General features: G+C 34.7%; 4 protein-coding genes across 6 annotated transcripts; 2 read left to right on the top strand and 2 right to left on the bottom strand.

Annotated features, from left to right (window-relative positions):
- On the bottom strand, positions 1–15632 carry LOC141898120 (uncharacterized). Its single transcript, XM_074783939.1, has 12 exons — positions 15463–15632; positions 15135–15235; positions 5398–5567; positions 3192–3256; positions 2910–3020; positions 2745–2831; positions 2521–2654; positions 2302–2443; positions 2018–2212; positions 1713–1931; positions 1362–1626; positions 1–269 (listed from the first exon to the last, which is right to left on the bottom strand). The coding sequence occupies exons 3-12, from the start codon at positions 5495–5497 to the stop codon at positions 250–252; spliced, it is 1338 nt and encodes a 445-aa protein (XP_074640040.1). The 5' UTR covers positions 5498–5567; positions 15135–15235; positions 15463–15632; the 3' UTR covers positions 1–249.
- LOC141915161 (protein Daple-like) lies at positions 5812–12222 on the top strand. 3 transcript variants are annotated; one of them, XM_074806580.1, is made up of 16 exons: positions 5812–5948; positions 6119–6202; positions 6305–6390; positions 6678–6783; positions 6930–6999; positions 8198–8221; positions 8448–8590; positions 8801–8917; positions 9013–9167; positions 9248–9329; positions 9426–9497; positions 9572–9658; positions 9742–9879; positions 9963–10131; positions 10217–10255; positions 10692–12222. In XM_074806580.1, the coding sequence occupies exons 2-16, from the start codon at positions 6158–6160 to the stop codon at positions 11471–11473; spliced, it is 2115 nt and encodes a 704-aa protein (XP_074662681.1). In that variant the 5' UTR covers positions 5812–5948; positions 6119–6157; the 3' UTR covers positions 11474–12222. The 3 variants fall into 3 exon arrangements, with proteins under 3 accessions (XP_074662681.1, XP_074662682.1, XP_074662683.1); XM_074806581.1 differs by lacking the exon at positions 8198–8221; XM_074806582.1 differs by lacking the exon at positions 10217–10255 and having other exon boundaries at positions 9963–10095.
- LOC141898121 (reticulon-1-A-like) lies at positions 12813–22062 on the top strand. Its single transcript, XM_074783941.1, has 8 exons — positions 12813–13321; positions 14017–14046; positions 17974–18181; positions 18331–18469; positions 18544–18613; positions 18711–18757; positions 19506–19564; positions 19666–22062. The coding sequence occupies exons 1-8, from the start codon at positions 12934–12936 to the stop codon at positions 19703–19705; spliced, it is 981 nt and encodes a 326-aa protein (XP_074640042.1). The 5' UTR covers positions 12813–12933; the 3' UTR covers positions 19706–22062.
- Positions 22063–22508: 446 nt separating this feature from the next.
- LOC141915001 (uncharacterized) lies at positions 22509–23283 on the bottom strand. Its single transcript, XM_074806357.1, has 2 exons — positions 23040–23283; positions 22509–22749 (listed from the first exon to the last, which is right to left on the bottom strand). The coding sequence occupies exons 1-2, from the start codon at positions 23206–23208 to the stop codon at positions 22616–22618; spliced, it is 303 nt and encodes a 100-aa protein (XP_074662458.1). The 5' UTR covers positions 23209–23283; the 3' UTR covers positions 22509–22615.
- Between the last annotated feature and the right edge of the window lie 304 nt (positions 23284–23587).

The raw sequence follows: 23587 nt of genomic DNA, 5'->3' as shown, positions 1-23587 counted from the left end.
AACTGCCGAGATTCAATTACCTATCTATATTAGAATACGTGTATCACAGGTCAGAAATAAGTGATTATCTTATGATTTATGACTACAGAAAATTTACTGTGTACAGGTCGCTGAACTACAAGACAACGAGACCTCCCACCATGGACGGGAGAACAGCAGAGTAGAGTCTTCTAGAATACTTCCATCTACTGGTGTACAACAATATCAACACCACACTATAAGCGTCATTGTCCTTGCGCATGCAACTAGTTACTTGGAATCATCCAACACTGCAAGAGATTAATAGAATGCATGAATAAACTTTAGGTACATACATCAATCACAAAGCGCTACTTTGAAATCAAATGTAAATACATAGCCAAAATTGACTTAGTTGTCAGTAAATCCCATACGTGAGAGACCATTCCATGTTTGAATCACTTCAATGATGTAAAACAGTTAATTGACAGGATCATGGGAATGCGAGACATTCAGTAATTGGTGCAGGTGTGAACACGTGCAAATAACCAAGGAATCACTTGAAGGTTGTTAAATGGCTACCTCTCCTGACAACACTTATATACAGTGGCTGATATGAAGGAAGAATAAGAACAACAGAAACATTTAATTATAAAATAAAAATATATTTAATTGATAACGACGTTCAACTGCATCATTCGATACAGCACCACAAGAGATGCATCATTCAAATGTTCCAATTTTTTGCATTCTATAAATATACTTGATTGTTGTGGATGACATTAATTAAAACTTGAGCAATGAAATACCAGTAATGCATGATGTACCGGTATTTCACTTGATTATGAGACCATTCATTTTGTATGATGTATGAACCAATTTTCTTTATGGCGAATTTGCAAACTTTTTAAACAGATAATAGAATTTCGATCCCTCTATAGTTACATACATACATTATGAAAGGTCTTTACATTTAATAATAAGAAAAATATCAATAAATACAACAGAAGTATATATAAACTATATCTCTCACGATAATTAAACTGTACCTCGGCAAAATACCTCATCAAAATCAATCAAGACGTTGAATTTTGGATAGAATACTGCAACAAATGCTTGGACGCATACAAATTATTTTACATCCTATTTTCGATACAGCACCACAAGAATTTATAAACAGACATACTCTTATGGACACACACATTATCATTTCATATTATACAACTGATTATATCTCTTCATAAATCACTCAAAGTGTGATGGTCAATTCTTTTAGAGCTGATAAAACATAAAACAATACTTTTGTAAAGACAACACAACACACTGTGATGACAACAGTTATATCTGATGAGTGGCGACAAAGTGAGTGCGCAGGATGAAATAACATGTCTATCATCTCTTACCAATCACTTCTTTCTTCAGTCTATCAGCAATTGTTTTTCTCATTGCTAATTGTTTCTCATCGATTTCTGGTGTTGATTGTGAAGTGGTTTTCATAGCTGATCGTGCAGCGCGTGCTGATTGTGGACGGGTCGGTTGTTTCTTCTCAGCTGATTTCAAATGGTTTTCTCGCTCTTTTTGCTTCAACGCGATGAGCTTGTCTCGTTGAGTTTTTAAGTACTGCTGCCTTTGAAGCAATTCTTCACGAGACATCTTGGGCATATTAGCCTGCAATGACAATTGTTTGAATTCGTTGATGTTATTTTTTAAGGTTTCTTGTTAAAATAACCCGTGAATGAGGGTTAGATACATACGGCTATTTCAGCAGCGGTTGACGATTGTCGATCAGATTCAGACATGGCTGTTGCTAACCAGTTAGCTGCCGCTTCGGCTCCACTTATCTGTTTAACTCCCGACACAGGAGGAAGATCAGACTTAACGCTGACTGCAGGTTCTACTGATGTTTTCGACTTTGGTTCAGGTTGCGTTGATGATAATGGTTTTGTTGTAGGAAACATTGCTGGAGGAATTGCCTGCAAATTACGAAGCGTCATCCCAGATTATATTACAATCAAAACCGTTTAAATGAAGTCAGATACATTAATATTTTGAAATATACCACTTTATCCTTTTTTGCAAAAATATTCTCGGTTTCTTCTCCCTTCGATCGGCTTTTAAGTAATAATGGCTCTGTCTTTGAATTGTCATTGGATGCCTTAGGTCGATTGTCAGGTTTTGGATTGGTAAATTCTGACTGCGGCGGTACTGCTGGAGCAGTGGTCTGACTTTCATTCATTGTAAGTGTCGCTAGGTTCTGTAATATAGAAATAAGGAATAACTGCTATAAATTTGAATAGTTCAAAGATACACATTCATGACATCATTATTTCAATCAATGCTTACAACATGTAACTGGTTTTGTAATTCTTTATGCATATGTTGTAGATTTTCAGCCTCAAGTTTTGAGAGTTTTAACGCTTTTATCATATCTTCCTCAGACTGTTTTTCCTTGGCTTTTAGCGCATCATATTCAGCCTTCGATTTCCTATGATAAAAATACCAAATATTGAATTCTTCATAGTCTATAGTATCATTCCAAACTTCTATCTATCAAGATGCAACCTTAAAACAGCCTCTAGGATATCATCTTCCCGATCAGGTTCAGAAGTCTTTGCACCGGGTTTTTCATCTATTGGATCATCCGATTGTAAAATACCAGGTACCTGACCAGACTGTGACAGTAACACCATCAACACCTACAATACAAAAACAAAAAATCATTTGAAATAAAGGCTAATGCTCTATGTAAAAGTATAAAACCATCAAGGAATTATCTAAATACAAACCTGATGCTGTAACTCCACATTTTTAGTTGTCATCATTTGAATGAATATATCCACGCTAACAGTGGCGAAAACTTGTTCAAATATAGACTGAAAAAAAGATCAATTGTTTAGAAGTCTACACCGAACAATAGATTACATAGAGATATACCGGACTACTGGACAGACCTTGTATACTTCGTGGAAGTCTCGGTTTTTGTCAAGTTCCTTAAGTGCCTTTATTATCTGTTCGTGCGTAACACCACAGTCCTCCCTGAAGCCATCCAATAACTGAGAAACCTATTTTACAGAAACAACGGGAAATTTATATATTTTCAATCAATCACGATATATAACTCTACTTGTTGTGAATTATGATAAATTGTTCGGTCAAGAAATTTATCAGAATACATTAACTAATTGACCAACTACGGCCTAGATTTCATGAAAAATCCTACATGTCCAACTCACCAGTTCTTTATATTGCTCCCAGATTTTTTCATATTCTGGACAGTTTTCGGTCGTAGGATCAAAAACTGAAATCAATGAGGGCAAAAGAGATCATTATCTATATGATAGAGTGACATTGTATTTACATTTTACCAAATTCTGCTTTAAATGAACATGGAATTAACCTGAGATTTTATTGACTCGTTAAAAATTGTTAAACACGCATTCTATTCAGCGAGTATGGGTTTCAAATACAGCCAGCTTCCCACTAACAGAAGCGTTAATGAAGATGGAATGATTTTGCTTTCAGACATTATCTGCGTGACATTTAAATCGATAAATCCCTGCCTATAAAGGCTGCGATCATCAGATACTCATTGATGCTGTATCCATGGTAACAGAAGATCACCGGCTCTTCAATCAGATTTATGGTGGAGTAAATTATTATGCATACAACAGTTTTATCATACAAGGATAAAACAAACTGCTGGACAAGAACAAGAAGCAATTTCTTAAGTTAAGGCTAAAAAATAAATTATACCTAATTGTTTCCCCTTATCGGCTGGGTCATATTGTAAACTGTAATAAAATTAGTAATCAGTTCTTTTTTTTATACCTGCTGGATCTCTTATGGTTAACTTGATCATGATTTAAAAGAAAATACCGGGTGTACAGGGCAGATAGGTGGCTGGCCGGTTCAACTTTGAAGGTCAGCAGAAAGGAGAAACAAAAAGGTATCAAATATTTTTAGCCTAAATGGCCCATTCCACATTGCTCAAATATTTCTATTCATCTGAATAAATTAGTATTTAAACACTTGATTCTGTAGATTTAGGTTATGGTTAAGACTTCTTTCCGATAAACTCTACGCATGAAATCGTTTTTCCTATTCTCTGTTGTATACCACACATAAATGATTTTCAAGCTATGTGTAATCAATAATTTTTCACAGCACACAAACCTTCCAGTACATAATACATTCTAATAGATGGAGTGATTTGCATTGTAAACAAACAGGCAAATCTCATCAAATAAATATCCTTATAACTTTCCCAATTTGAGGCAAAATAGAGCCCTCAAGCAATTGGAAATTAAACTAAATATATATCGCAAATCAGGTTATTGAAAAAAATCCTTTATTTTCAGTTACTGCTTAATGCAGACTTTGACCTTTTTTAAAACATAGCCTAGTACTACAAACAATTGGGGCTTTTATACCATATGTGAAAAATGACATTTTAAAGACCGTTTATATTCCAAGATAGGATCTTTTACGACTATTCAGCCTTTAATGATCTGAAGCCTATGTATGATATTCAATTATAATTTACGTTTTTCACATTTATCAAAAAAATTAGAATGGATTGAGGCGTCTTACTATCAGGGTCCAAAACAAAAAACGAGGTCTCAAGGTACAAAGCAGAGGCTTTTTGAGTGAGAGGCAATTAATTGTGGCCCAAGTGAGATAAAATGATAGGCATATTAGGATTGGATTCCTTTTCTCCTTCCTTATATCGTCTTTGATTAGAGTATATGTTCACATATGATTCCTGTAAGGTATTCAAGTATGTGAGAAGATAAATACTTTCTTTTAGGCCCCTAGTTAAACACTGGAGTCTATTATGAATACATAACATTAGCAGTATATTCAGCATTCTATGATCATTTTCATTAGCATTGAAAGACAACTTGAATTAGACAACGGCCTCACCCAGTAACAACTTTGTGAAAGGATTGTATGAATGATGCAGCCTTTCTATCTAACAATGCCAACACGACCAGGTTAATCAATCACTAAAAATCAAATTGCCTTAACAGGGTCAGGGCTATACCCCTAGCTTTTGAGTTAGGGGGAGAGAATTCCGAAAGGATACCAATTAAAACAATTTAAATAATATTTGCAACACTTTTCCAAAATTGCAACTGCCCGCCGCTAGGCCTATGTGCGGCCTAGTCTGAATACCAGATGCTGTTATGGTGAGGAACAACGGCTTTAGGCCTACTACTAATTTAGGTGTGGCCCTGCTAAAAAAATACACCATGTCATCAATCCTTGTGCACAAAAAAATCTATCTTTACATTCGCGATTAAATGAATTGTGGTAAATTGTGCGAAGATAATTGCACAACAGACTTTATTTCGTCAACCCGGAAGTAAATTGATAAAACTGAATTCTATCAAAATTTAAGAGTTTTCAACGCAGCAAACACAAATATACTGATCCTACCTGCGCAGTGTCTATCTATGAATGACATCACTGGAATTTGGAAGAGCATGCCCTCGAGATGCTGCAGTAACGCATCATAAACCGACTCCTTCGATGACATTTTAATTTCTTTTTAGTTTTGTTTATAGTAAGTTGTATTCTGTTGGAATACAATGCTTCTCGGAGTTATCCTAAATTACAAAAAAATACTACACCATTTACTGACCATGAAACAGAAATCCATAGAAATCAAATAGAATTAAGATTTATATTTGAATCATCCGATTTCGTATTTCAATTTGCTGTTTATTTATGAAATGAGGAATATTTGTAAGATGAAATTTATAACGTGGCCCAATGCTATACAACCAATTCAATTCAATAGTCACACACAGAGGGCGCACTTGTACAGTTCAAAAATCATTCAATTATCAGCACAAAAGCATCAAAAATCAATCAAAGTACAAAAAGATACCGAAAAGCTTTGAATATTCGCACACGCTGCTCGTATAATGTACACACTAACTGATAAGGAACGAAACACGTTATTTTGGAACTATGTCCTTAGTATGGTAAGTCTAAAAATCATGCAACTGGCTCATTTCTTGTTCCATTTCTTTTCACCACAGGAGAAATTGATGTCAATGTAGCCAATCGCCTTCTATTAATTTTTTTAATTTTTCAATTGAAATTTCATCTTTGAACAGCTTTCAAACGCTATTATCCTTTTTTCAAATTTCAGAATTTCTGTTGTGCGATGTAAAGTAATTTGTTAGTAGATATGTCATCTATTGAAGAGTTCATGGAAAGCCCCCTCATTGTTTGGGTAAGAATATTTCCCACTTTCGCTTTTTGTTAGATCAATGCCTTGAGGAGGTGTGCAGTATCACCTATTGACCTAATTAACTCCATTTCATAATCCTTACAGGTGCAAACATTTTGTCCTCCAGATGAAACTTTAGCATTTCCTGACATTTTAGACGGGGTATTTCTAAATGATGTCATGTTACAAATGTAAGCATTTACAATCTCATTTAGATTCACTTTGAACCAACTTCTACTTTTAATTGCATAATGCAAATCACTAAGTAAATGTGGTTAGATCTGTTTTAAATAGCCCACATATCCATAGACTTTGAAGCCTTGTTTTATATTTCATTCCAAAAACCTCTTATATCCTAAAAGTCCAATGCTTAACTTTGCTTTAAACTTCCTACATGGAGATTAATGCTCTTTGTCTTGATACAATGATAGGAGCGCTACAATGCTACACGCTGAGTGATGAATCATCTCTTTTTCAGTGACCCAAGGCCAACAAAAGAAACCATTAATCGTAATACTCTAGATGTCAATGGACGCATCCAAAATTGGCAATGCTTAATGAATAGTATTTATAGCTTTTATCAAGTATGTTTTTACTTTTAACTCCATGACTGTATTTTAAAAAAAAGTATTTTACCCATTTCTGTTATGTAAAGAAAAAAACTTGAAGACTTCTAAACTGACCATGAATCGTAGTACATTTATTACTCTGTCTCTCTTACTCTGTTTAGGAATCTTTACAGCAGCTTATTATAATGAAATTACCAGATGTTATAATGATAGCACAGGAGCCTGATAAAAGTGAGTATTGAATTCATTGTCTGATTTCATGATATTGTGGAATTATTGACTAACATATGATTGTCTCAAGACATTTTGCTAAATATTTACACTAGAATCACAATGATAATCAACCCATTCACAACATTATATAATGAAGCTCGGCTTTTATTTTCCTCTCAAATGATCATCGAGTAGTACCCCTTGACCCACCTGGTATAATTGTTTACTTATGTACACTTAAAATTTTATTTGAGGCTTATACATTTCTCTGGCATGTTTATTTGAATTCTGATTACAGGATACAAGGCCTGAATTGTGTACCCAAACCATAGGTCATTTCATGCAGTATAAATCTTCAGGTGAAACCTTGAGCAGAGTTGAGAGAAACTGAATTTTAGATAGATTAACTATACACCACAATGTAACACGGTGTTTGTTAAACACTTCGCTGGGAAAAGTTCAATATGTCAGACAAATTCAATTCACGTTGAAATTGTATTGCTTTCCTCAATACTGTCATTGTATCTCATAAATCACTTATATAGAACAAGTAGTACGAACGCCTATTATTTATTGGTACCAATTTACTGTCTGAAAGGTTTCAAAAATCACAACAATAATTGTGTGTATTATTAATTCTGATATATTCAGATCAAGCTTGAAACAGGCTCTGAATGTTATATTGTAGAACCTGTCTAGTCACTGTTTTGTGGATTGCATTTAGGTAATTGAATATTTCCAGATCTTAAGGACCTTCCTTTTTATTTCGTTCAGACTCTTGCCTGACTTTATTTCTTGTATAAACTATTAGTGGGTTGTTATTTCACATACGCTTTCCAACAATTTTGATATGAAGTGTTCACATATTCGATTAAAGTCAATATTAGTTTTCATAAAAATGGAAGCTCTGTGTTTATCCAGATTTATCCTGGTCAAAAATTCTTTTTTTTAAGAATTTCAATATTGATGATATTGGAATTCCCGTGACTGGAATTCCCATATTATTCTTTTTGAAACTATCAGTTATTTTTGTTCAGGATTTTAAACCTTTGATCATGTGTCATTACTTTTTTTAAACACATCTGTCCTGATTAAGTGCCAATATCATTTTATTACAGAAGAAAGTCTATTTCACAATATTGGTTACTTGATTATGTGTCATTACTTTTTTTAAACACATCTGTCCTGATTAAGTGCCAATATCATTTTATTACAGAAGAAAGTCTATTTCACAATATTGGTAACTTGATTTTTTATCATGTTCGAATTTGGTCGATGGACTTGCTCTATATCTTTCAGAGGCTATGAATACAATAAAATTCTCTTTTGTGTTGGAGTCATTTATTTTGATGGAAGAAAGGCTATCTCACAAATATTATATTTCTCTCTTTAGACTTAGCAAAAAAGAGCAAAATAACGTAATATATAAATATATATGTTTTAATTGAATTATTTCCATGTTTCAGATGGTGCTCTTGATGAAATTATTCGGTTGTTGAAATTGATTCTCGGTTGTGCTGTACAGTGTGACCATAAAGAAGTGTTTATTGATGAGATAAGAAAGCTGGACAAAGAAACACAACAGCAACTGGTTGAATATATTAAAGAGGTATTGATAATGATAATGATAATAATAATAGTGATAATAGTAATAATAATAATATTCCCCATCTCTACTTCTAAGAATGCTTTACAAAGAACTTAAACCCATGACGTACAGTACAGCAGTCAGTCAAAAGAAAGTCTAAAGTGGCCAGTCGAAAGTACAGCATGACTATCAGTTTTCATATGGCTCTAGAGATTTCGATGCCTTTTTTAGATTAGGGATTTTGGAACATTTATGTATGATGTCGATTATGAAGAAATGGGTGATGACACTAGGGATTTGTTCAACCATCTAAAAGCGATGGTAAAACAAAGAGATGAACTTAATGAGGTATAGGCCTATAGATGAATTTGATCCTCCTCCTTCAATGAATTTAGTTATTTTCATTGTAAGGTGTTGTTCAATGTACATTTTTATCTGTGTAGAAAAATCAGGAACTGGTGCAGGAGCGTGAATACTACAGAAGTCTAGTTGATAAAACAGTTAAACAGATTATACTACCAGCTCACATGGATAAGCAACATGTCCAGGGAGAACTTCTACATTATAAAAACCAAATTAAACTTCTACAAGAAGAAATGTCAGTTGATATTTCCTGGTACTTTAAGATATTTAGATTCATTGAATTATGGACTAATGATTATGTTTTCATGTTTTTAGTGATGAAAAGAACAGTTCATTTGTGGAGATGAAAGCTACAGTTGATGAATGTGATTTAAACAATTCTAAATTAGTTTCTGAGGTAATGTGTAAAAACTACTGCTCTATTACTGGTATTTTTTACATTTCAACAATTCTGCCGTGTGCCTGACTGGTTTCTTCTGCTCTCGGGTTTTAGAAACAAAAGTTGATCGAGGAATTAAGGCAAATAGGAATTAATAGAGATGAACTGGATGTTCTTCAAGAGCAGGTTTGTTGTATTCCTCATTGAATCCATGTTGGCTCTGAATAGATTTTATGGCAATATCTTAAAAAACATTTTAGGCTTATCTGGCTGAGGAGTATGAAACAGAGAATTTTCATCTTAAAGCGAAAGTAGCAGAACTTGAGTTTTATAAATCTAGAACAGAGGTAAATTTTGATGATTTTTACACTATCACAATAAACGATAAGCTCAGTAGATTCTCAACCAGATTTTTAACTGATTACCGTAGGAATTAAGAGAGGATAATACAGCGCTTGTTGATTCTCGAACTCGTGTTGAAGAACAATTAGAAAAAAGCCGCAAACGTGAAGAGAGTGTCATTGATGAACTTGTGCAAAGTCAATTACTTCTTGAAGACATCACAATGGTATGTACTAGTATATCTATAAGAATGAATCATCATTCAACTCAAAAAATTGCACAATCAAAAAGTTAATTTGTCTGTTTTAGCAACAAGAAAATGACAAACGGAAAATACAAGATTTGATGGAAACCATAGCGCACCTAGAAACAGAGAAACTGCATCTTCTCAATCAAAATGCTGATAAACAAAACCATCGTCAAACAAGTCCTGGATATCCAGGTAGTGATGCAATATGTATAGATATTGGCTTTCAAGGTATTAACTGATGCTGCTTCTTAATATCTCATTAAAAACTTTCGCATCATTTAAAATATAACTCCGGTTCATTATCGTTTTGTAGACAGGCAAACTGGATCAAGCTGTACCACAAAACGAAAAAGTATTCGCTCATAAAAGCTTTGTTTGAGTTATTTATATACAAGCTACCCATTCATTTCATACTTATCTAGCTATTCAGAATGTCTTAATCCTCTATTTCTTTTCATATATATGCTACAATGTGTTATACCATGCATGTTCTATAACCATCAGAAATTGAGATACGTGATCATCGTCGTTTTAAACAAATGAACCATACATATATGTAATTGCTGAATGTAATATGATGCAGAAACTCTTATATTGGTTGTTCCTTCCGTGTATATTGTAGCTTTCTAATATAATGCACATTAAGGATGTGTTTCTTCTCTTGGTTTTATTCAAATATCATCAAGGCCAGTTTAGATTAACTAATTCTTTGAACTTTTAATTCAACGAGTTTGTCTCTGAAAACATGCCATCTTTTAGATTACTTTCTTAATACTCTTCTCTTTCAGGAGGTGGATGTTCATTATCTGATGAAATTCACAATCAGAAAATGTCGGCAGAACTTCTTGAATTGAAAGCCGAAAATGATGCTTTACGCCGTCGTCTGGAGGACGCAGAGGAGGCAGAATCGGCTTACATGGAGAGTAAGTGGAGAATCACTGAACTAAAACGCGAGAAGCTCTATTACGTTCGCGAATTAGAAAAATTGAAAAACTGCGTCGAACACGAAAAGGAACGGATCCGTCAGTTCGAAGACAAAAACTGTGAACTGTTGCAATCACAAGAACGAAAAGAGGAAGAAATATCTATGTTGAAAGACATGCACGAGCACAAAGTCGAAACATTAGAGATGGAAATAAAAGATTTACAGAAATCTTGCACCGTGTTGCGACAACGTCAAGATATAGACATTGATGATTGTATGCGTTACGTACAGCAAGAGAACATTGAAATGTTTATGAGCGTACAAGATTTAACAACTCGTCTCAATCGCATGAAATATAGTAATAAAGTTTTGCAGAAAAGTTGTGATAAACTGAAAGAAGACGTGGATCGTACGGCTGCATTTGGCGGCGACAATGATCGACTTCGCCGTGAAAATTATGATCTCAGGCGACAGATAGCCGCCTCTAAACTGGCTGTCGAACTTTCCGATAGTTATGAAAAGAAGAACTTGAAGTTAGAAATCGAGAATAAGAAATTATCTCGCCTGGTAGATGTACTGCGCACAACACTAGCACAGGTCGATCCGAGAAATCGTGTTTCTTATCATTATGTCACTAGTTTATAGTGAGGATCACATTTATGTGCTACTAACTTGTACAACGTCCATAACTTGAAAAAAAATTATCTGTCAAACCGTCCTTGTAATGTCTGATTGTTCTCTGATCTCTTAATATTCCATTTGGATTCATAAGTAAATAAAGATTGATTATGGTTATGCTTATATTGCATAATTGAGATAATGTTAGATGTTAGTCTTCCATATTCAACTGAAAAGTCCTTCCGTTATTCATGGTTATCATCAATCATGCAAAAAAGCACAAAATGCCTATTATAATTTTTATGTATAAATCTTCCAGTTGTACAGAATGCTGTATGTAGCTCTAAGCTGTATTTATTTATGTGTTGCTTATACATTTACCATCATTAAATTGTAATGTCTCTACTGCTGCCATGCATTTTAATGGTTTAGGCTTTTTGCCACACTTTGATATCTATCTAGGATGATAAAACTTTTATGAAACTGATAAGTGTTTTAAAATGATCACCAGCTTTTTTGAATACCCAAATATTGGTATTGGGTAGTTCTGTTTTAATTTGTAATAATGTGAAATATGGCTGTGTTAATGCTAGGATAAATTATGTTCCTATGTGAAGGTAGTTTTAGTTATCGATTTTGTAGAACTTCAGAGTTTAGTTCATATACAAAGCCAGTAGAGCATCATGCTCTTTTTTTCTTCAGAGTTTCAAGTTGATCATTGGTCCTGATTTCTCATCGCATTTCCATCCATGTATTCTTTTTTGTTAAAACATCATAAACACATGAATTACTGTGTAAATTGACTTTAGAATAAATTTGATTTTTAGAAAAAATTGTATTTGATTTTCAGATGGTTTCGTATTTGCTCATCGGCTATAGATAGAGAGAATGATCGATTAGTGGGCAAAAATTTGTTTCCCCTTTCATAAAGAAGGATGGAATAAAGGATGGAATAAAATGGAGATTTGGAAACATTACCATGTCATGACCAGCGAAAAGCGTAGATGGAGCTTTTTATTCACCTAAATGAGGAGGCCTAAAAATCCAATTGCACATACAACAAACATAAGTAAATGAATCGAAGAACATAGAACAACTTCGCTACTACTGAGGTTTAGAATTTACCAGTGACAATTGACATATGGAGTATTTAAAATTAATTACAAAAAGAAAATAAAGGCATTTCAAAACGTAACAAACTTATATACACGTATATGTACAATACATATAATATATTCATTTATTGAAGGGATCTAGACCAATTTTGATCAATTAAGCCAGTTTTGAAGTTGGATTTTTGTCCATAAGGTACTGCCACCGAGTGGCTGTCACTAATACTAACATTGACCAAGTGACGTCACTTTTGCAGCCATTTTGTATCAGAAGAAGCGGGTGGTGCAATTAATTCCGTCAAATTTTGCGTAATTGCAAGAGTAAATACGTTAATATATATCCTTATACTATAAACAAAGCAAAGAACAATCAGTATGGATGAATTTGATGATTTGAAGTCCTCTAGTCAATCGGAAGGTCACGGAGATGTTGCCGACGACTTCGAGAAGGTAGATTCGTTAATTTCAGAACCGGTCAGTTCAACAACTAAAGAACTAGAGGAAGCCGAACCAGAAGATTTATACACGGGTTCACATACAGCTACATCAGAAGCAGATGTAGCTACCGGCGACTTACTGGGATCATTTTCTGAATCACCCAAGAAAACTCCGGCACAACCGAAAATCGATCCATTTTTTGAGCCGGAGTCGTCGGCGTATAGCAGTCCAGAACCGAGCGCACCATCACCACCTGCTCCAGTAAAAACAGAAGAGTCAGACAAGTCTTCTAGTTGTGCTGGAATATGTCCAGCTGCAAGCTGTTGTAAGTATAATTGGTAAATTCTTAGGTCAAACTGAGGGGGTGCCCAAACTTGTCTATTTTAAGTGAGTGTTTCGTATTCGTCACGATTAATCGTTCACTTGCTTTCACCCTGGGTTTGTTTTTGGACTATTAGAATTTTCCCAGCTGAGCTTTATGTAGTTATAATCTACTTCTATCTAAAATCACTGAGGCAATTTCAATAGGAATATTCTTATTAACTAAACTGACATTTAAAGGTCATGTCTATGAGTTTGTCCTGTCATCGGTCTGAAGTCCATTCTTCTACCGCCTAGTGTCTTATCACAAACACTTGAAGAGAAATAGCTCTTAAACAAATAATTCACAACTCAGTGGGATGATATAGAAAGTCTCCATTGTTAAGAAAAAGTCGTATATCAGAATCAATGCATTGTTGAGTTAAACCACAAGTTTATATAGTTGATAATATGGAACTAGGTATGACTGCAGTTTAGGTGTCCCTAATGGTTATGTACCTAACCTTACCATAACACTATTCTTTAATAACACTAACGCCACCCAGTGGATAGGTGACCCAAACTGCAGTTAGACCTTGAAGGGTATCGTAGAAATAGGGTTTATATATATCTTAAGATTCATATTGTTACAAGAATTATGACATAAAATTATACCCTAAAATGAGCAGATTTTGATACATGAATTATTTTGTTTTACAGGTCAGTTTTTCAAGAATATGGATCCTCGCGGTAAGTTTTCATAATTATTCAGTTTTCTCATGAATGCATGTAAATAATGAAATGGTTCATATGAAGTTCGAACGAGTTCTATTGAAAGTCTGATCCAGTTAGTGAACATTGTCAACTGAGAATTGTTCATGTGTAGCTTCTAAAATTGTTTCGTCCAGGTTAATGACAACCTTTCGGTGAGATGGAATCCATTATTTATTTGTCTATATTGGATGAAGGTTTCAGGAGTCATATGAATTATTCATAAGTACCAACTGAATGTGAAGTGCTAGGGTTTAGTCAGTAGTACCATGGATGCATGAACTGGTTTATACGCCTGTGGTAATAGACGTTCAATAGCAGCCTTCTAGCTCTCGTGGGATATGGCGTGATGCTGTCGCATTCGACATCAGAGTGTTGGCTAAATCACGAGCAGGTTCAAGTCTTGCTGGTGTGCGGGCAAAACTCCTAAAGGCTGTCCCATCTTGAAGTTAAATGAGCGATCCATTTAAGGTCGGAAAGCCAAGACTTGAATGACGTAAAGCAAAAAATAAACTGAAGTGATCAAAACTGCTTTTACACTTTCACCTTGGGTGTGTGTGTGCTAAGATTATTTTGGTCTAGTTTGAATTTTTCTGTAGAGATGATCAACTAATGTATTTTATATCTCCCATCAGCTAATGTATCTATGATGATAGTTGTCTCGTCTCTTGTGGGTGCTATATGTACACATGTATATTGTAATAGCAGTGTGGTGATCTGTGTACATTTTATTGGTAGCATATGGTCAACGCTGAACAGCCTGCGAGCTGTCTATACGATCTTCAGTAACTCAACTGTTGCTTCACTGGATTCAGTTGTTCAGTCACAGTGTGAAGCGAATTATTATTTAACTAGTTTTACTGATATCGACATATGGCATTTTTCATTAGTTTAGATTCACGTTGAAATTGTATAGTGTTGCTTGAAGGGATAATTTATCCATGAAAAACACCTCCATTTGATCGATACACAACTGTACAGTGCTGACATCTTTAGGCAAACTTGACATTTTGCCTCCTAGATTCTATCGATCTGAAAAAACATTAAATGCGAATCAATTCTCGTACTTCAAAACTCACTGAGCTATTCTTCGTCTCTTCATTTTAGGCTATATTTTGAACTCGTGTAGTTTTTGTTGTTGATTCAGTCCTTTCACTAAACTTGTTTACTGTATAATGAAAAATTAGGATAGAAGGCGGAAATATTCTTTTAAGAAAAAAATTCTAAGCAATCGAACCAGGTGGTGCTCGAAATCTTTTATATAACGAAAAATGTTTTAAGAAAAACTGCCGGCAGTCGTTATATTGAAACGAACTCTCGATAATTAATGTCACCGCTTAAACTATGCAAGGCTATTGACTAATGTCACATATCCTGCTGGATTTCTGTTGATACCTCATTGGATGTTTAAGTGCTCGCGTTTTTGTCCTTGGTTGTCGTATCCATGGTAACTGGTTCCTGATTGATGCAGTAATGATATTCCACAGCGGACTGACTGACTGCGACGACGCTCGCTGAAGCCACATATGGGTTCCCTGCTATCTAAATAAGCGTTACACGCGTCGTTTGTCTGATTTCGTTCCATATCAATCATACGCTGTATTTTAAATTTGCGTAATTAGTATTTGATCTATTCTATCCAGGGTTTGAATTGCATGCGCCGAGCAGGTGTTTGTCTCGATATGATAACCAATTCCTAATATCAGTACTTGAAAAAATTTATATATAATAATGATCACACGGTAAATTATTCTCTGGCTTATTTTCAGTTTTCTATGAATAATCTATTATTTCTAGTATTTAAACGTATCCATGCAGTATGTGTGTATGTATGTATGTATGTATGTATGTATTTATAGTTCGGTCTAGCTGTAGATCAGCTCATGTATATTAATGAACTGAATGGATCGAGTCACATGACTCGCGTATGTTGATTATTATAGAAAATCTAGTGCTCGTCGTCGTAGCAGGTCGAATTCGCGGCGCAATCGTTTCGGAATAGTTTTATAGATAAAATATTTGTTAGTATTCGATGATGGAAGCGGACACATCACAGCCTTCGGTCGGAGATAATACTAGCGATGCGCAACAACAAGAATGTTGCACGAACCAACAGAAAGGTATTGTTGATATTTGATACGTCGGTAGCTCAGTCTCAGCCAGGTGCTTATACCCGGCTACCTTTCATCCGTACATTTTCAAGCTGTTGAAACCTTCAATTTCCTAGTTAAAAGGCTAATGAAAAGCTAGATGAACGAGTAACCTTAGTCAATGAGCTGTTCCGATGATCAGCTGTAATACAAATTAGCCAATTATAACGGTTATAGGGATATTTATATGGTGGAAATCTACGATTAGCTTAGTCAACATTTTTATCCGAGTTGCGTAGAAATAGGATTCTTACTAATTCAATAAAATGATGCATTTGACGAATGAATGATAGGTCTTAAAAGGGAGGCCGGGGGTCTGTGAGTCAATGTCAGTGTATTAGAGTCTGCGAGAGCTGAGGTCGATTGACTTTGAGTAGTTTTATGATGATTGAATAGGTTGCATGCTCGTGCTCTCGTATTAGTCATACTTCAGCAACACCCCAGATTTTATAATAGAGAATCGTTGACGAATGAATTATGATAGGAATCGATATGTTGCGTTGTCGTGTCAGTGTCTCCTTTTCCCCTGTTATTGTCACCAGGATATAAACTGTAATGTGAATAAACAGATACGCGCTGGTGTGTTAGATTTCGGGTTAAATTCATTATCATAAGAGGAAGCATGAATTTTTTTGTACATTTAGCATAAATATAAAGCTGCGATAGAAATAATGTATTGTATTCATGTTTTATGATGAGTCAGTGCCATGTGTATTGTGGCAGGTGGCTTCCTATGCAGCCCTGACTGTGAAATCTCATATTAGGCTATCTCAAATTTTGAAATGAATATTTCAGATAATGCAAATGCATTTATAATTGCTTTCACTTAAATTCTGTGAAGTGTTTATGGTAATGATTTGAATTTAAAAAGCATTTACTTGATACTTTATAGAGATGATATAACGACAGATGAATTGTACGAGGATTTTCCAATATGAAGTGACCGTATATTCTCGATTGTTTTGGTCTTGAACTAGGGAATTGTACCTCTTATTTTTTTGATTGATCTTCATATGATTTGATTCTGTGTCCCTTTACAAGCCCAACACACCTGCCGGGAGCAAAACAGGCGGTTTGATTTTGAAATCGAAAATTGAAGTACATAATTATATAGTCGGATGATCGGTCGAATTGATAGAATTTTAATACAAGGTATAATTGGAAATATTGGTTTCTGTTCGTGTAAACAATGTTGATTGTTTTAGTATAATGATATATCGCGCGCCAGTGTTCTGATGCGATAGTGAGATTAACAATTAATGCCGCTGATCAGTGCCAATTCTAAGACGTGATTACTCGCTGCAGTGATGGCGTTATTTATCGCTGACATACTGACGTGTGTCATAATATTACTCTGGTGTGGTAAAATTACATACCACATTTGATGTATTACCATTAGACAGCAATAATTGCTACTCTCATGTAATACATGAATAGTTCTCATCAAAATCCTGTTAATATCGGTAGGTTTTTCGATGCATTATGTCAATGGTAATACCTTCAAATATTTATGGGGTAACCTTAGAATTTATCAGGTGTATATAAGATGTACTACAAGTATTCTGTTCACTGTAGTTCATCTACGCAGATAAATTATCTGTATCAATACTTGTGTCTGGTGATACTACTGGAGTATGGAGTACTTTCTGCTGAATGTATATTTACAGCTATGTAAATTGTCTTGAGGAATTTCATCGTGATGAATTAAGTATGTAGGCTTGCGTTTATATGCTCTTTGTATATTCTATCGTTTCAGTTTTGGATCTCATTTACTGGCGAGATATCAAAAAATCTGGAATCGTTTTTGGCAGCATGATGGTCACGTTAATCTCGTTGGCAACATTTTCAGTGCTCAGCGTGATGGCGTATTTATCTTTGGTCGTACTAACTGTCACTCTCAGCTTCAGCATCTACAAGAAAGTGTTGCAGGCAGTTCAGAAAACGGGAGACGGCCATCCATTTAAGTAAGACTCCCTTCATGGTTGCCAGTGATAAAAGCCAATAATAGCTAAATTTATTGTCTTGCCTGGAGTAGAAAGTCAATACCATCTGATACATACCGAACCGTTGGCATTTACTTTCTTAGTTTCTGATGAATCGATATCTATTTTAGAGAATACCTTGAAAAAGATTTGAGCCTTCCCTCAGATAAAGTACATCAGGTTGTCGACACGATAATGGAACACGCAAACAAAACAGGCAAAGAAGTACGGCGATTATTCCTCGTAGAAGACCTCGTTGATTCCTTGAAAGTAAGTATTATCAGTTAACTATGACATGTCATCACATTCTTCAGCACCTATTCATGATATGTTTTTATTTCCAGTTTGGATTATTATTGTGGGTATTCACATACATTGGATCGTGGTTTAATGGTATCACAATTATTATTTTGGGTAAGCTATGAAGTTGAATAGAGATTAATTTCTCTTTCAGCGCATTCATCGGGACATCTTCCACCAATTGAATAATTTTGTTGTTGTTTATTTACAGCTGTCGTATCACTTTTCACTTTTCCAAAGGTCTACGAAATGCACAAGGTAAGAAACAGAATGTTCAGTTTACTTGTTCTTCATTGTATAAAACAAGAGAGATTTAATTTCTCGTTGAGTTGGGGAAAACAGCACTGTTAGGGTCCAACTATTGTTGTGAGAGTAAGATTTCACTTACTTTCAGAGGAGAGAAATGTTTCACTCATTAAAAATAAGGTGCATTTCAGTACAATAGAAATTCTTGTTTCTTCATGCATGCCAGCGTTGTCTCTATTGGATCTTCACGCGTAAGGCTCGTAAAAACCGAAATCGAACTAAAGCGCTTTTCTCCAATAATAACCAATACAAACTTTCAATCGGCTCCAGGAAAAACCTGTTCAAAATTTCTGCCACTAAAGTTTTCACGGCGACTAAGATGAAATTGAACAGTCATCAGCCTCATAAACTGTTTGGTATTTTTTCACTTCCGTTCACGGAACGACAAATTCAGGTGACATTTTGAGTGTTTACACAAATATTAATCACCTGCTATTTCCCTATACCCGGTAGACCAACAAATCATGTTTGTCTCGTACTAAAAGTCGAGTATTTTATAGTGTCGTTCATTATCTGTACCCTTGAGCTTATTCATGTGTTAGCCAAAAAAAACTGATCTAGAATTACTTCCCAACAAAAATCCTGTGTCAGTTCCTAGTAGAGAACTGCAGTGTCTAACCTATAATACTTGGTATTGATATTCCAGTTTTATATCAAATGGCGATAATTTACAATAATTGTTTTTTTCTTTCTTTTATAGACACAGATTGACAACTACTTGGACCTGGCTATGAAACAGATAAAGAATGTCTGGGCTCAGTAAGTAGATCACAACGATTTATTTTATGATCATGATTTGTGCTTTTGTTTATCGACTACCAGTATGTATATAATGTATTGAATTATTCTTGTCATTTCAGAGTTCAGTCAAAGATACCTCTGAAGAAGAAAACTCAGTAAAATGCACTGCTGTGACCAAGGATTCCACAATTTCTTGTCATTATTAACTAGAAAAGAAAGTTAAATAATTCATAATTTTTCCCAAAAATAACTGTGATCTACTTTTTCGTAATGAATCTGGCCTTTATTAATTTGAGACTTTTCATGGTAGAGAATATAAAGACTGAGGTGGACGACAATTTTCATTAATTGGTCTAAAAAAGAACATGATAAAGATCTTACCGGTATAATGATCTAAGATATCGTGCGTTACTTATTGAAATGGTGTTAAAACATCTTGTGCATTGAAGAACAGGGATAGAAGATCAAGATTCTGCGTTGTGTATAAATCTGATTGTCAATAATTTTTTCGAATAATATTTTTACTATTAAGTTATTAACTTAAAAGAGTGGTTTCTGCATCATGTGACATATCATGGTAGACACACGTTTGTTTACTAAACCAATAGCAACATGGTGGATTAAATACCTGTCGTGAATCGCGATGAGAAATCTCACGGATTTAAGGCTACATGCAGAAATTACTTCATTTCAACTACATTTGTTTATGATTGCTACATTGCTACAGAATTTTTAGTCAAGACAACAGTTCATCCAACATCTGTCTGATTTATTAGTGGGCACAGGTTGTTCTGTATGAAGTTACACTTGATGCTCTGACTTGAAAAAATTCTAGATGTGATGCTGTATAAAGAGGTGGGTTTTCTAAGCTTTTGTAGAGGAAAAGCCTTGGTGACGTAATTACCAGAATAATTGTACATAAGTAACTAGTGTAAAAAGTGAAATAGCTTTTTAGCTTTTGAGCATTGTGAGCATTATATATACACCAACAAATAATTATGACAACAATAGCTGATGCTAAGTTCCCACCAAGTCTTAACTATCAAACAAAGTACCCTTAGTTCAGGTCAATGGTGGTTGGTTCCTTTTGAAGATTGGCGATTTCTATTATTAAATGTAATTCAAGATAAAGTTTATATGATAATGATATATATTTATCGTCTGTTGTATTTTTCAATTTTATGAAGTAATTCTGGATTCTAGGACTGATAATCCTGTATTATATTATTTTTGGATTTCACAACAGAGGATGAAGCTCGCTTGTTTTATATTTTACCAATTTTCTTAACAAAGATTTCAATTAATGTAAATGTACTGCATGTTTTCTTTGCAGTTTTGCAAACACGACAGAAAGGTCATCTTGTATATGTTGATAATTTAAGATCGATGTTAATATGAATAATAATAATAATATATATATTGAGAATAATGTTTTGTAAAAATGTTGAACCACGGCTAAGCAGCAAATGTCTAGATATGTGTTGTAATACAAATGGATGTTTGCAGGAATATGTGACCAAGCAATATAGGATTCAACTGACAGAAATTCTCACTATTCCCGAGCAGCATACATTTTACAAAGGGCACTATTAAACACTATAAATTCTATTGTTGTTCTATCTGTTCACTGGTAGTTAAACCGCAATGCACTGATCTTCACACACAGTTAGTAAGCCACGGTCTCACAGCTGCTTGTGGCCGTATTTGTTTTAAGAACGATTTTGCTTCCAGTTCATAATGCATGTAGTTCATTAAGTGTCATAGTTTATGTGTATTCTTTCTGCTACTCAGAAATATCGACGAAGAGTGCAAACCAAACAATTGAAATATCAATTACACTTGCATGTGTATGTACTACTTGTGATGTACATGACGAGGAATAGTGGTTGATGTAAAACTGGAGGAATAAACAAGATTACATGTACCCTAGCCAAACAGTCTTAAAAAATATAAATCATAGAAAAAGAAAGATATTTATTAGATTTTACTGGTGCTGTATAACAAGTTACGAAATATGCAAAGGATTGGACAACTGTTGAAATTGTGTAATCCCTTCTGTTAGTTTTTATGAATTGAAAGAATTGGTACCAGTCATTGAAAGTACTGTCAACAGCATATGCTGCTTAAATCTCCTGTCAATCGTATTGAAAGTTGGAGATATTTAAGCAGTTGATGGTATATACTCTTATCTAGATATAAACGAGATGTAGTAGATGTTGAACTTTTCTGTGCCAAATAGCTTTCACTGGTTAGGGTGTCTTCAAATCTTAGGAATAATCTTTTAAGCTAATCACATGTAGAAGCAATTGAATCATTTTTATATGAAAATATACAACCAATATAAGGGCTCGAAAAACTTTTGGTGAAACAACAAAAACAAACCTAATTTATCAGCTTAAGTAAATAATGACTGACTGTGTGTCCTTGTCTTTTATTCCAGCCTTGTGCAACACTGAATGTTCCTCATGTAGTTTGAACCTGTGTAGCTGTTCATCAATAAATTGTAACATCCTAAATACCTCGTTTGTCAAATGTCTTTATATTTGGTCTTTGTCCGTTTCTACAATACATGTCTGGAAGGAGTAGACAGGTCATATAGTGGTGAAAAGGTCGGCAAGTGTACTTATTCCATGAACAAGGTGGCAGCACATGGCAATGTCTTCCTAGAAGCAGCCAATGATTTTATGTAGTGGCTCTACATGCATCGGTAGATGAACGGTGACAAATAACGCGGGTCAGCTTTGGCTCCACTAAATTACATATTGGAGTTAGCAACGTTAATATAGCCACTCATGATTTAAATACATTGCAATGTCGACCCACTTTTAAAACACTAGTATACTGTGAGTACTGTCATTTTGGGTACAACCAGCAACTAAAACTCATCTAATAAAGTTATCATATAGTATATTATGGAACTACTGAAAAAAGCTAATAAAAGTAACGACAATGAAGCTTTAAATTAATTTAGATAAAAATTTAATTCACAGAAAGCCTCTGTCTAACAACTGTATGATACAATTCTACATATGCCTATATACATATTCACACTATAACTCTGCTTTCTTTTTATTTTCCTGCTTTGAGTTCGTCAATTGTTGTTTCTCTTTCTTCAACCTTTCTCATGCCTAATCCCTCGTATTTCTTATATATCACTCCCCCGTCAGTACTGTGAATGTCGACCAACCGTAGATATTTCTGAACTGAAATGTGAAATAACAACATATGGAATAGCGCCCAAACAGCTAAGCTGGAATAAATTGAGTTGAAAATTTATGTTGGTCATGATCGAGCAGAGATCTAATTTGCAAAAACCCAAAATAACCTGATTACATGGCGAAACTCCAATAAGAGAGCGAAGGCTGATGATGTATGGGGTTGCTCATACCAGAGCACGAGTCATTTGGTTTGCTTCAATTGGAAAATTCATTTATATCAGCAAATTAAAAACTGGAAAACTAACATCTCTGCGCGAGTGACATTATTTACAAACCTGATGAGAGTTGTGCCCATTCGGAATCTTTTGGCGCATTTTTCTTGTAGAGGTCATAAAGTACCAAACCAAAGGCGTTCCAAGCGAAGAAGAAGTACAGAAAATTAACTTTTTTCTTCCACGCACCTGCCCGATTTCCAGGAGAACCAAATCGAAATCTTGGTATCATTTCAGCGACATAGAGGTCAACATTTTAATTAAAAAATTTGTGTAGTTTCTGTACGATGGGCGCAGCCATTTTCCAGGAAGTAATGAATAAAACACGGAATCGGAATATGTTGTACTGCTCTGTATTGTCTGTGTTGAATGTACAATGTTACACAAAAACATCATAATATACCGATTGCCATTTATTCAATAAGTGATATATTGCTATGTCATGTAAATAAAATCTTATGATTAATTCGGTAATAATATTCTGCTAGCATAGTGGCAGCACCATACGGTCACCTAGCGGAATTTATGCGAACTAAAGTAATACCGCTGGGCCTACCGAGCTCATAATTTACCGTAAAGGAACCCCGTAAAGACACGATTCAAATTTTAAG

This window comes from Tubulanus polymorphus, chromosome 1 (assembly GCF_964204645.1).
Source record: "Tubulanus polymorphus chromosome 1, tnTubPoly1.2, whole genome shotgun sequence".
NCBI lineage: Eukaryota > Metazoa > Nemertea > Palaeonemertea > Tubulaniformes > Tubulanidae > Tubulanus > Tubulanus polymorphus.
The sequence above is the reverse complement of the archived record's forward strand: the minus strand, read 5'-3'. Positions and strand labels throughout refer to the sequence as shown.